The following is a 12,601-nucleotide window of genomic DNA, read 5'->3' on the forward strand; positions in this document are numbered from 1 at the left end:
CACACTTCCCAGTGTCGCTCCAGGTCTCCCAAAGCTGAACCAAGTCGTCCTCAAGTCTATCGAATCAGAGCCGCACACGTCTTACATCGACTGTATCGACTGTAACGGCTCAAGTCCACTGTAGTTCGCTGTATAGACTTTAACGACAGTAGTCCACTCCAGTTAACTCTACCCTAGTTAACTTGCATCGAGTCGTACACATTTCTCTTCCACTAGGGCCGCACACGTCTTACATCGTCTGTATCGACTGTAACGGCTCACTCACGACTCCATACGACTGACTTTCACATTAACTCTCTGACTTATATAGAGTCCCTAATCGCTTGTCCAAAGTTGCACAAACACGGCTAGTATCCTCTGGAATAACACGTGAGGAAACGTCACATCCTGTCTTTATTTATACACGTAGATTCCAGAAAACACTCGCTGCAGTGTCATCAAGTCGGGGTCACACGTAGTGACCTTTATCTGTCACTGTTCATTAGTAACTGTCCCCCTACTTAGATCTGTTCGTCCCCTGGAACAACACGTGTGGACACGTCACATCCTGTCTTTGTTTGTACATGTAGATTCCAGGGAACACTAGCTGCTGTGTCATCTCGCCGGGGTCATACGTTGACCTCTACCTATCACTGTTCATTTGTAACAATATATATATATATATATATATATATATATATATATATATATATATATATATATATATATATATATTTGTATGGATGTGTGTGTGTGTGTATGTACAAAATTAATCTCTATTACATTCTGACCCTTTATTATTTTGAAAGACGTTAATTGTGCCCAAGAATAGGTTCTTCCTGGAGTTAGTGAAAAATGTGTAGACTCCTAGCCCTTGCCAGCAAGGGGTCTGGGGGAGCGCTGAGAGCTCCCCCAGCGCGGGGCGAAGCCACGCCGCCAAGCACTATTTCTGGTATTGAAAGCCAACTATATGCATATTCTGAGGTACCTACAATGCATTATTTGCTATTTAAAACTTTTATTTCAAAAACCTAATGTGCTATTCTTACTGACTTACACCCTCCCGCGCCGTTCGGCGCATTCACTGGCAAGCTGTTTCCACAAAAATCTGTAACTGGCAATGTCTGAAGCCTCTTCCCACCTGATCTGAGGACCTTCGTGAAAGTGTGGCGCCAAGTTGTACTAGGATGTCATCGCAACTCTGTGTAATTCATTTTGTCGGAGAACATGTCCCGCAAACCTCATGTGACGCTCTGTCTTACTAAGGGGTCGACTCCCATTTCGGCATAGGATTTCCTATAACTGACTCCTAAAATCCGTCTTAGCCATCTTTGTAGAGCCACATTCAGTGCTTTTCAATTTCATTGCACTTTATTAATGGAGCCTGGTAGACGTGTAACTTCTCTTGATTACGATTTTAAAATTAGGTGACTATTTTCCTTTAGCTGTTATATCGAAAAGGGAAGTTTTATCGTCAAAAACATCTGTTGGGGGATTTTAAACAAAAATATATCTGGAGTTTTTTTTTTAATTCAAAACCACATTTAGCTACGGTCATAGAATTTGGGGACTGTAGTTTGCTTTAGAAATAATATTGAAGAGACAGGCTTTCAACGCTCTGTAGGGGGATTTTAAACTCAAAACTATCTTGAGGGGTTTTAAATTTTTACAAAAGCCATCTGGAGGAGAGGGGTTGAAACTCAAAACCCCCCATTGGCTTGGCTACGCTCAAAGAATTTTAGTGTGTAATTTGCTTTTTTTTTTATTTTTAGCATCAAACCCTCTGAAGGGATATTTAAACTCAAAACAGCCAATAAGCTTGGCTACGCTCATAGCATTTTATTTGCGAAATTTGATTTTTTTTTATTTTGAAGATTTATTTTTTAGCTTCAAACCCCGCTGGCCGGGGGTTTAAACTAAAACCCCATTTGGCTATGCTCATAGCATTTTGAGTGCGTAATTTGCTTTTTTTTTTATATTGATGAGGTATTTTTAGCTTCAAACCCAGCTGAAGAGGGGTTTAAACCCAAAACCCCTTTGGCTACGTTCATACAATTTTGAGCGTGTAATTTGCTTTTGTATTTTGAAGAGGGGTTTAAAATCAAAATCTTTCTTAGGTGTGCTCTTGGAATTTTGGTATTTGTCGTTTGCATTTTTTTTTATAGAAGAGGTGATTTAAATGCAAAACCCCCTTGTAGGGGGTTTAAAACTCAAAACCCCTGGTAGGGGGTTTTAAACTCAAAACCCCTGGTAGGGGGTTTTAAACTCAAAACCCCTGGGAAGGGGTTTTAAACTCAAAACCCCCTGGTAAAGGGTTTTAAACTCAAAACCCCTTGTAGGGGATTTCAAACTCAAAACCCCCTGGTATGGGTTTTCAAACTCAAAACCCCTTGAAAAGGGTTTCAAACTCAAAACCCCTCTAAACCCCCTGGTAGGGAGTTTCCAACTCAAAACCCCCTGGTAGGGGTTTTTAAACTCAAAATCCCCTTGGCTGTGCTAGGGCAAGTGATGGTTTAGTATTAAAATTTCACATAAAATAAACAATATTAAAGCAAAAGATCAGTCACTAAACTCCGACACCCCCCTGCGGGGGGGGGGGGAATTTCATTTCGGGGGGGGGGGGGGTTGAACCCCCCAAACCTCTTCTGGCTACGCCCATGATATCTATATCTATCTATCTATCTATCTATCTATCTATCTATCTATCTATCTGATAGATAGATAGATAGATAGATAGATAGATAGATAGATAGATAGATAGATAGATAGATAGATAGATAGATAGATAGATAGATAGATAGATAGATAGATAGATAGATAGATAGATAGATAGATAGATAGATATAGATATCATGGGCGTAGCCTGGGGGGGGGGTTTATATACCATGTATTGAAGATAGATAGTTAGATGCAAACGACAATCCCCCAAATTTCACGAGCACAGTTAAGGAAGATTTTGATTTTTAAACTCCCTCCAAAATTTATGATAAACCCCCTCTTCAATATGAAAAAAGAAAATTACTCATTCAAAATTCTTTGAGCTTAGGGGTTTTGAGTTAACCCCCACCCACTCTACAGTAGGGTTTGAAGCTAAAAAATACCTCTTCAATACATGGTATATAAAAAAAACGCAAATTACGCACTCAAAATGTTATGAGCGTAGCTAAATGGGTTTCGACTCAGTTTTGAATTTAAACCCCCCTTCAGCGAGGTTTGAAGGTAAAAAATACCTCTTAAATATTAAAATCAAAGCAAATTATACACTCAACATGTTATGAGTATATTCAAAGGTGTTTTGAGTTTAAATTCCCCTTCAGTGTGGTTTGATGGTAAAAAAAATACCTTTTCAATATAAAAAAAAAAAGCAAATTACACACTAAAATTATTTGAGCGTAGCCAAGCCAACTGGGGGTTTTGAGTTTAAATCCCTCTCCTACAGATGGCTTTTTAAAAGTTTAAACCCCCTCCAGATGGTTTTGAGTTTAAAATCCCCATACAGAGCGTTTTGAGGTGGAATACCTCTCTCTTCAATATTATTCTAAAGCAAACTACAGTTACTCAATTCTATGACCGTAGCTAAATGGGGTTTTGAATTTAAAAAAAAAAACATAACTCCAGAGATTTTTTAGTTTAAAACGCCCAACAGATGATTTTGACGATAAAACTTCCCTTTCGATTTAAAATCTGAAGCAAACTATAATCACTTAATTCCAAGAGCGTATTCAAGAGAGGTTACATATTTCTACCAGTTGCGGGGCTCAATTAATTAAGTGCTGTGAATAGACATCTGCCAAAATTGAAAAACACTAAATCTGGCTCAACATAGATGGCTAAGACAGATTTTAGGAGTCAGTTATAGAGATTGGGTCTAAATCAAGGAAATCCTATACCGAACTTGGAGTCGACTCGTTAGTAAGATTGTGACAGAGCGTCGCATGAGGTTTGCGGGACATGTTCTCCGACAAAATGAATTACACATAAGAAGAGATAAGAGTTGCTATGACATCCAAGTACAACTTGGCGTCACACATTCATGGAGGTCCTCAGAGCAGATGGGAAGAGGCTTCAGACATTACCAGTGACAGATTTTTGTGGAAACATCTTTATGGCAAATGCTCCAAACGGCGCGGGAGGGTCTAAGTCAGTAAGAATAGCACCTTAGGTTTTTGAAATAAAACTTTTTAATAGCATTAAAATGCACTGTAGATACCTCAGAATATGCATTTTGTTGGCTTTCAATATCAGCAATAGTGCATGGCTGCGGGGCTCCGCCCGCGCTGGGGGAGCTTCTAGCGCTCCAGAAAAAAAAATCCCCCCAACCCCCCTCCCCTCCCCCGGGAAAAAAATCCTGGCTACGCCCATGCTACATATATCCCGCTTTCACTCCCAAAATATCTGGACACTTTAATATTTATAACTTTTAGAAGCTTTGTTATTTATTGTAGTTATTATTATCTTTTTTTTTTATTGTTTTTAAAGTTAAGTTCGTGATACTTTTTTTTTCATCGCGGAGTTTCAAATTTTTGAAAACGTAGTAACAAATGCGCCCACGAATACATGTAAATTTACTAAAGTAGGCCAATTCAGGTGTGAGAAAAGGTGTAGACCTAAGTATTTCCCCCAAGTTTAATAAACACATTTGAGGAAGACGTTAAGGCGCCATGTTTTTATATTCTAATCTTATCACACGGAAGCTTGTAACTTAGAATTATTTTTCTACTCATATAATCTGTCTAGATCTAATTACTATACTTTAGGAAATGGATATATTGTTCACATTGGTTTTTGAACTGTTACTTGTTGCAGGTAAATTATTCTAGTCTATATAAATCTAGATAGAAGATTTCTAGTGACCTAGTCAAAGTGAAAGTTCAGCGACACATTTTCATCATATTGTCATAGATATACAAAGAATATAGATCTAGATGTAAATTAGGCTAGATTCTAGATCTGTATATCTAGATATAAACCCTAGAGTAGATTATTGTTAAATGTTTGATAATTTTAGCAATTATAGCATCGCTTTCTATTTTGTTTTCAAACTTTTAATGTGGAAATAAGGCTTTCAACTTTACTTTCATAATCATCATTCGGAACCCGGAAATACTAGATCTAGAAGACTTATTTTATTGCAGTAAATGGTCAGCTTAATTAGGTCCTTATTTTAAACCATAGTAGTTGGCTTAAAAAATATTTTGGCATTGCAGCTTGCTAGTTCATTACATCAATGGATTTTCTGATTGTGATAGAACAAACTGTAGGGAGGTGAAATAAAAAATGTTATCTTTGAAAAAATAATATTTCAATAGTACTTCATTAAAATACTTAACAGAACTTTCCAATGTGTGTAAATTATGACTCATTGACTATATGTTTCAAAGTTAGAAAGGTATGTTGTTGTTTTTTTTTCGACGTTTTGACCCAACATTGCTCTGAGCTTTTTAGCGCAATGGAACAAGTGAGGTATGAGCTTGTTGCTAGCTAAGCCGAGCTGACACATTAAAATTATTAACCAAGAATAAGAATGAAAAAAAGATGTTTAAATGCACCAACAGTAATAACGTAGCTTAATCGACTTTTAGAAAAAATTGACAATATTATTGTCACTTAGGAGAGAAAAAAGTTAATCCCCAATGAAATATTTTTTTTACTAATTGTGTAAATGTTAATACTTTCTGGAGAGTGTGCTGCCAAGATATGTGAATCTGTCCACTGCGTTTATATCATTGCCATTTATTCTGATACTTGGATTCTAGTAGGCTTTCCCAGGAGCAGGTAAATATAAGACTTCAGTCTTGTTCGTATTGATGGTAAGGCCAAAATCTGAGCATGCTATTGAAAAGTCACTGACAATGCTCTGCAGATCATTTTCAGAGCAGGCATTTAGGGCACAGTCGTCAGCAAATAGCAAGTCCCTGATAACTGCTGAATTAGTTTTTGATTTTGCTTTGAGCCGCCTCTGGTTGAATAGGCCACCATCAAATCTGTATGTTGTATTTATCCCAATGTTTTCTCTATCTGTGAATGCATCTGTCAGCATAGCAGAGAACATGATACTGAACAGTGTAGGTGCTAGGACACAGCCTTGTTTTACCCCATTTGATACTTCGAAGGACTCCAATGGTTCTCCGCTTTCTTGGACATGAGCCTTCGTGCCATCGTGGAATAGTCTCACTGTCAGGTTCAGGAATTATTTGTGTTGTTAAATAGCTGTACACAGTTAAGGTCCCTAGGTTCAACCTGACAAGAACATCATTCACACACAGTCGTACACATAGAGTAACCAACTATGTGGATGGTTTAAATAACAAAAAAAATGTAATTGTATGATACTGATAGATGTATATGTACAATGAAAATGATAGAATGATGAATAGATAATATATATATATATATATATATATATATATATATATATATATATATATATATATATATATATATATATATATATATATATATATATAAAATATAATATATATATAGATAGATATTATTCAATAATTCATATATAAGCACCTTGCTACTGCTATCAACTTGTCACACTGGTTTGATAGTCCACCAGACGCTGACCGACTGGCGTCACAAAAACTGCCAACCTCGGCAATAATAAAGTTAGACCTCAGCTGATACCAACTGATGTGTAACTGCTCTGACACTCAACGCCGTCGATGATCGCCAATCTGACAATGCCCACACTGGCATAGACTCAAGCTCAGTGCATACAACTCCAACACTGGCACCCTTTAACGAAATAACACAAAATTCAACCTTTATTCCAAAACTAGAAACAGTGACAACCTCATATAGACAATAAGAGAGATCATAACAAACTAACTCACCCTAAACAGGGGTCCAAAAATCCTTCTGAATAATATAAGTCCAAGAAACTAGTACAGACTAATAATCTTTTACGGACTAGCACACCATCCGCTCCAACCAAATTATGAGGGTGAACTGTCTCAGGACAACGAATGACCAATAAATGTCACCGGACTTTGTGACGAAGCAAAAACAATTCAAAACAAAAATACAAGGCACTCTCGCCCCGTACAAGTAATACGAGTAGAGAAAAAAACAAACAGAGTTAGGACAAAGCAAAAGACACTTGTCTAAACTACGTGACACTCACCATGGTTATGAATTTTCGTGGACAGCCATACTTTGACATAATTGACCTGCGTATCGCCAAGGCCAGTGCATCCTATGGCAGACTGTCTAAAAATGTCTGGAACAGATGTGGTATCACCACTAATACAAAGCTAGAGATCTATCGAGCCGTCATCCTCCCTACATTGCTCTTCTATGCCTCAGAAACATGGACAGTGTACAGAAAATATGCAAAGAAACTGAATCACTTCCACATGACATGTCTAAGAAAAATACTGAATGTCAAATGGCAAGACAAAATACCAGTATACTAAAGTCCTTCAAAGAGCAGGTCTGCAAAGCATTCATACAATCCTGATGCAGTCCCAGCTGTGATGGGCAGGACACGTCTGCAGAATGGAAGACCACTGCATCCCTAAACGACTCCTCTTGTATGGCCAACTAAGCGAAGGAATCACTTCCACATGACATGTCTAAGAAAAATACTGAATGTCAAATGGCAAGACAAAATACCAGATACTGAAGTCCTTCGAAGAGCAGGTCTGCAAAGCATCCATACAATCCTGATGCAGTCCCAGCTGCTATGGGCAGGACACATCTGCAGAATGGAAGACCACTGCATCCCTAAACGACTCTTGTATGGCAACTAAGCGAAGGAAAGCACTTGCAAGGTGGTCAAAGAAAGCGCTTCAGGGACACCCTCAAAGCTTCTCTGAAGGCGTTCAGCATAGATGCAGCCACCTGGGAGACAGAGGCACATGACTGAGCATCATAGCATCACGCTGTGAAAACTGGCGCACAGATTGCAGAGGAAAAGAGAACCACTCGGGCAGAAGAAAAGCAAAGCCCACAACACTAGCTCCAGCTGGAATAACCTGCCCAGTGTGCAGCCAAACATTCTGGGCTCACATAGGTCTCACCAGCCACAAGAGGAGGCATAAAACCCCAGTGCAAAGCCCTCAGCCCCCTGGATGACATAGTGGTCATCATCGAACCACGATGGACGAACTATATATGTTAATACTTAGCCTTGAAGTACTCATGTCATCAAATATACAAATATGCTTGTTTTGAAAAAAATTTTTAAAATATTATATATCTATATGGAAAAGCATTACTTTCATACTTATATTATATCATGCTCAGAGCGCTATGGACCAGTGGGGAGAAGGTTTTTTCTTGCTACCTCGAACTGTGCTCGAGTCAGGTGTCGAACCTTGAGTGCCCTTCATAAGTAGCCAAGCCAACCACAAATCCACCTTTTGATATTTTGAACATGTTATTATAAAGTTTATAGTGTTCCCCCTACTCTCTTCATACTTGTTGAGAAATGGAAATAAAAATATGTAAATAAGTGGATATATTTTAATGCTGAGTTTGTATTTTGTATTATATTGTTTCTGTTTATTGTAGGGATGTCAATATTATTTTGCGCATATTGTGTGATGATCAGAGGCCAATAAGTGATGAGAGTAGGGATAATCTTTTGAGAGATGGAAGTATGATTAGAAAAATTATGATCATGCCGCTCTGAGCTCATAATTTATCATCAAAGGCCAAGGTGTAGTGGAAATTTTTTGCGAAAGAACAATTGGAAAACTTATGATCAAGCCGCTGATAACTTATCTCCTGACAGCCATCTTTCTCTTTATCTTTATTTTTCAATAGTTCTTTCTTGAATATATGAGATGTCATTTCAAACCCTGATTATAATGTTTTATTTATTCTAATAAACACTGACTTAAAGCAGGCACGACATGGCCTAAATTGTGCCGATGTGCCTCAAATCAACAAATCAAATCAAACTGACTTAAAGAAATACACAACACTGGCCAAGAAGTTAAGAATGATGTACAGCATACAAATCAATGGAATGGATTGTCTTCTGTACCATGCCTACTATCAATAGCTTAGCTTATTTATTTCAATTAACACGTAAAAGCAATGTTAACATTAGTTCTATATCTTTAAATGTTAAATTTTTTATGGAGACCATAACAAGTCCCTCTATACTGTCCATACCGGCGTTCACAATGAAATCGCTGTTTGTAGTGAGTCTTGCCACGTATGTCCATGATGGAGCACAGGCATGTTTGGTGAATGCGCTCAAGTAGTCTTTGTTGCTTTCTGTATAGTTTCAACATCCCGAGACATGACGTTAAACTGCGCTCCTCTTTCCTTAGCACTTTTGGAGCTCAAAAGTGCCCTACTTCTTTTCTACCATTGTGTCTGCCTCCTCTTTTCCTAAGTCTGCCTTCATTGATCATCACACTGTCTCCTTAACTTTAAATTCTCACTACGTCCTAGACCAGTCCGTTTGCCGTGGACTGCGACGGGTAAGGGGGGATAAAGAGATCCTGGTGTTTGAGTGGTGGCTATCTGAGGATAAGCCACAACAACACAATACTTTGGCTCCAAGTTCCCCTAGACCTGAGACCCAGATGGCCCGCTCTGGGTCAACCGGCTGGTCATGCCGAGCTACCAGCATAGGTCGTCGACCTATGCTGGAGGGCGGTGGCTGGAGGGTCAATCAGGGAGCTGCTGTATCGGACACATGTCCGATGTAGCAGCTGACTGAGTATAGCACCTGTGTAGCCCTGGCGGGCTCATTCTGGACATCCGAATGGCCCGTCCCCTTGTTGGACTCGATGGCGGGTGGGGAGCACAGGTGCCGAATTAACCAAAATATATATGGACAAAAAAACACACACAAAACTACTTGCCCCAGACCTGTGTCTGGGCAAGAAACGACGAATTGACGATAAAAAGGAGGTCGTCCCAAAAGGCTGTGCCACCTGGCCATCATTTCTGGTGGTTAGATGCACAGAGGAGGGAAAAAGCCTGACCAAGTTGAGCCCTTTTATTATCTATAAGGGACTCAAGTCAGTAGTGGGAGAGCCCAAGAGTGTGTCTAAGCTACACAAAACAATGGAACTCCTTGTAGAAGTAGACAGCAAGACACACTCTGATGGGCTTTTAAGATGCAGAAGACTCTGTGATCTCCAAGTGGAAGTCATGCCACACAAGAGTCTGAACACCAGCAGAGGTGTAATCAGCTCTAGGGACCTACTGGAATGTTCCGAGAAGGAAATAGTGGAGGGCATTGAAGGAGTCACCCATGCCCGGCGCATTACCAGGCGCAGGGAGGGTGAGGAGGTCAAAACCGCCACTATTATCCTCACATTCGGAACTAGGACACCGCCAGAGTATGTGAAGGCAGGATACCTACGAGTTCCAGTGAGGCCCTACATACCTAACCCCATGAGGTGCTTCAAGTGCCAGGGTTATGGACACGGCGCGGCAGTCTGCAAGAGGAACACTGTGTGTGCCAGATGTGCTGGAGAGGGTCATGAGGACAAGGGCTGCACAGCCCAGTTCAAATGCCCAAACTGTCAAGCTGGCCACTCAGCCTACTCCAAGGACTGCCCTGTGTGGAAACAGGAGGTTGCCGTGCAGGAGTACAAGGCAAGAAACGGATGTACCTTTAGCCAGGCGAAATCGGCTGTACTGGCCCTACCCAAGGGCCAATTCGGCTTGACAAAGACCTACGCCCAGGCTGTTGCTAAGAAAGGAAGATCCATAGCCACACAGACGGACACATTGACCCCACCACCCCCTCCTCCTCCCCCAACTCAGAAGAAAACACCGCCAAAGAACACACCTCTGAAGAAACAAGAAAGCCCTGTTGTCATGCTAAAGAACAGGTTCTCTGTGCTCGCTGATGAGAGCATGGAGACTGAGCAGCATGTCAAAACCAATACTCCGGGAGAACCCGGAGACATCATGTCTGACACAGGTTCTCCTCAGAGAACCCAGCCAGACACCCCAACCTCTACCGAGTTAGAGGTTGACCAACTCCCTAAGGGGAGAAATCAAAGCGGAGAGGATGCCCGAGGTGAGAGAGGAGGAAATAACCTCCGCTCTAACCAGAGGGATCTCCCCTCTCCAGAGAGAAAGACTTCCCCCAAAAGGGGGTTGTCCTCCTCTCCATCCAAACCCAAGAATAAAAATACCAAGGTCACTGGAATAAAGGGAAACCCCTCCGGGGGCCTCCCAAGGCCAAATAGCTCCTAGTAGGTCATCTAGAATAAGCCATGGATTCCAGAATTGTACAGTGGAATTGTAGAGGCCTCAAGGCCAATTACGAGGAAATGCAGCTACTGATGGACTCTGAGACTCCTGTAGCTGTCTGCTTACAGGAAACATTTCTGAAAGATTGCATCAGCTTCCGAAGCTACCGTGCTTACACCAAGAATGTTGAGGATGCAGAGAGAGCATCAGGTGGAGTCTGTATCCTTGTGAAGGATAGCATCCCCCATGAGAGGGTAGAACTACAGACCACACTACAGGCCGTAGCAGCTAGGATAACGCTTCACAAGGTTATCACTTGCTGCAGCCTGTATCTACCACCAGGCGCTCCATTAAACCGAACAGACATGGAGGACCTATTGAAACAACTCCCCCGGCCTTATTTAATCCTTGGGGATTTCAATGCCCATAACACCATGTGGGGATCCAACAATACCGACACAAGAGGTCGTATGCTGGAGGATATCTTCCTCCAACATGATTTATGCATACTTAATGATGCATCACCGACCTACTTGCACCCAGGAACTGGATCATTCACATGCATTGACCTCACCGTATGCGTCCCCGGACTTCTGGACGATTTTAAATGGTCAGTTAGCAATGATCTACGGGGAAGTGATCACTTCCCAATCATCATTACTAACAATCTCCCTTCATTGGGACGACCTCAGCGGTGGAAACTGAATAAGGCCGATTGGGAACAATTCCAAAAAAGATGCTCTGAGGATATCACAGAAAATATCCTCCATGAACAGAACCCAGCTGATACCTTTGCTAGCAAGCTACTAAGTATAGCCAGGAAAGTTGTACCCCTAACCTCTGCAAATCCAAAACGGCCTAGCAAACCATGGTTTGATACAGCTTGCAAAAGTGCTATTGGTGATAGGAAAAAACAACTGGCTGCATTTATAAAGAATCCTTCCCAGGAAAACCTAAAGCTATTCAGGATAGCTAGAGCAAAGGCTAGACAAACCATACGGTCAGCCAAAAGGAATTCCTGGAGAAGTTTTGTCGGCAGTCTGGATGCCAAAACTTCTGCTAGAGCGGTTTGGAAGGCAGTAAGGCGAATCAAAGGGAAAGAATCAAATGCAATAGGGCATTTGAAAAACCAAGGACGAACTGTCACGTCCCCCAGAGAAATAGCTGACTGCCTGGCATCCTCAATAGCAGAAAAATCATCCACTGCACACTACACGCCAGAGTTCCAAAAAGTCAAAACCAGGGAGGAAAGACACCCCATTGATTTCAGGTCAGAGAACAATGAAGACTACAACAAACCGTTCTCGCTTGAGGAACTGAGGGAATCGCTGGACAAGTCACATGACACAGCGCCTGGAGAAGACGAAATCCATTACCAGTTCCTCAAGCACCTTCCCGAACCCTCATTGGCAGTCCTGCTAGGGGTCTATAACTGTGTGTG

General features: G+C 41.0%; 1 protein-coding gene across 2 annotated transcripts in view; it reads left to right on the forward strand.

Moving 5' to 3' along the window:
* The first annotated feature begins 4,570 nt into the window (after positions 1-4,570).
* Positions 4,571-12,601, forward strand: part of LOC106055177 (uncharacterized) — a 38,095-nt gene continuing 30,064 nt past the window's right edge. The window contains exon 1 of one of the 2 annotated variants that reach the window (XM_056011433.1): positions 4,571-4,785. In XM_056011433.1, coding sequence (XP_055867408.1) covers positions 4,740-4,785 — 46 coding nt within the window. In that variant the 5' untranslated portion in view covers positions 4,571-4,739. The remainder of the gene's footprint in view (positions 4,786-12,601) is intronic. The other variant, XM_056011432.1, reaches the window with a different exon arrangement.

The sequence above is a fragment of the Biomphalaria glabrata genome, chromosome 14 (genome assembly GCF_947242115.1).
Source record: "Biomphalaria glabrata chromosome 14, xgBioGlab47.1, whole genome shotgun sequence".
NCBI classification, from domain to species: domain Eukaryota; kingdom Metazoa; phylum Mollusca; class Gastropoda; family Planorbidae; genus Biomphalaria; species Biomphalaria glabrata.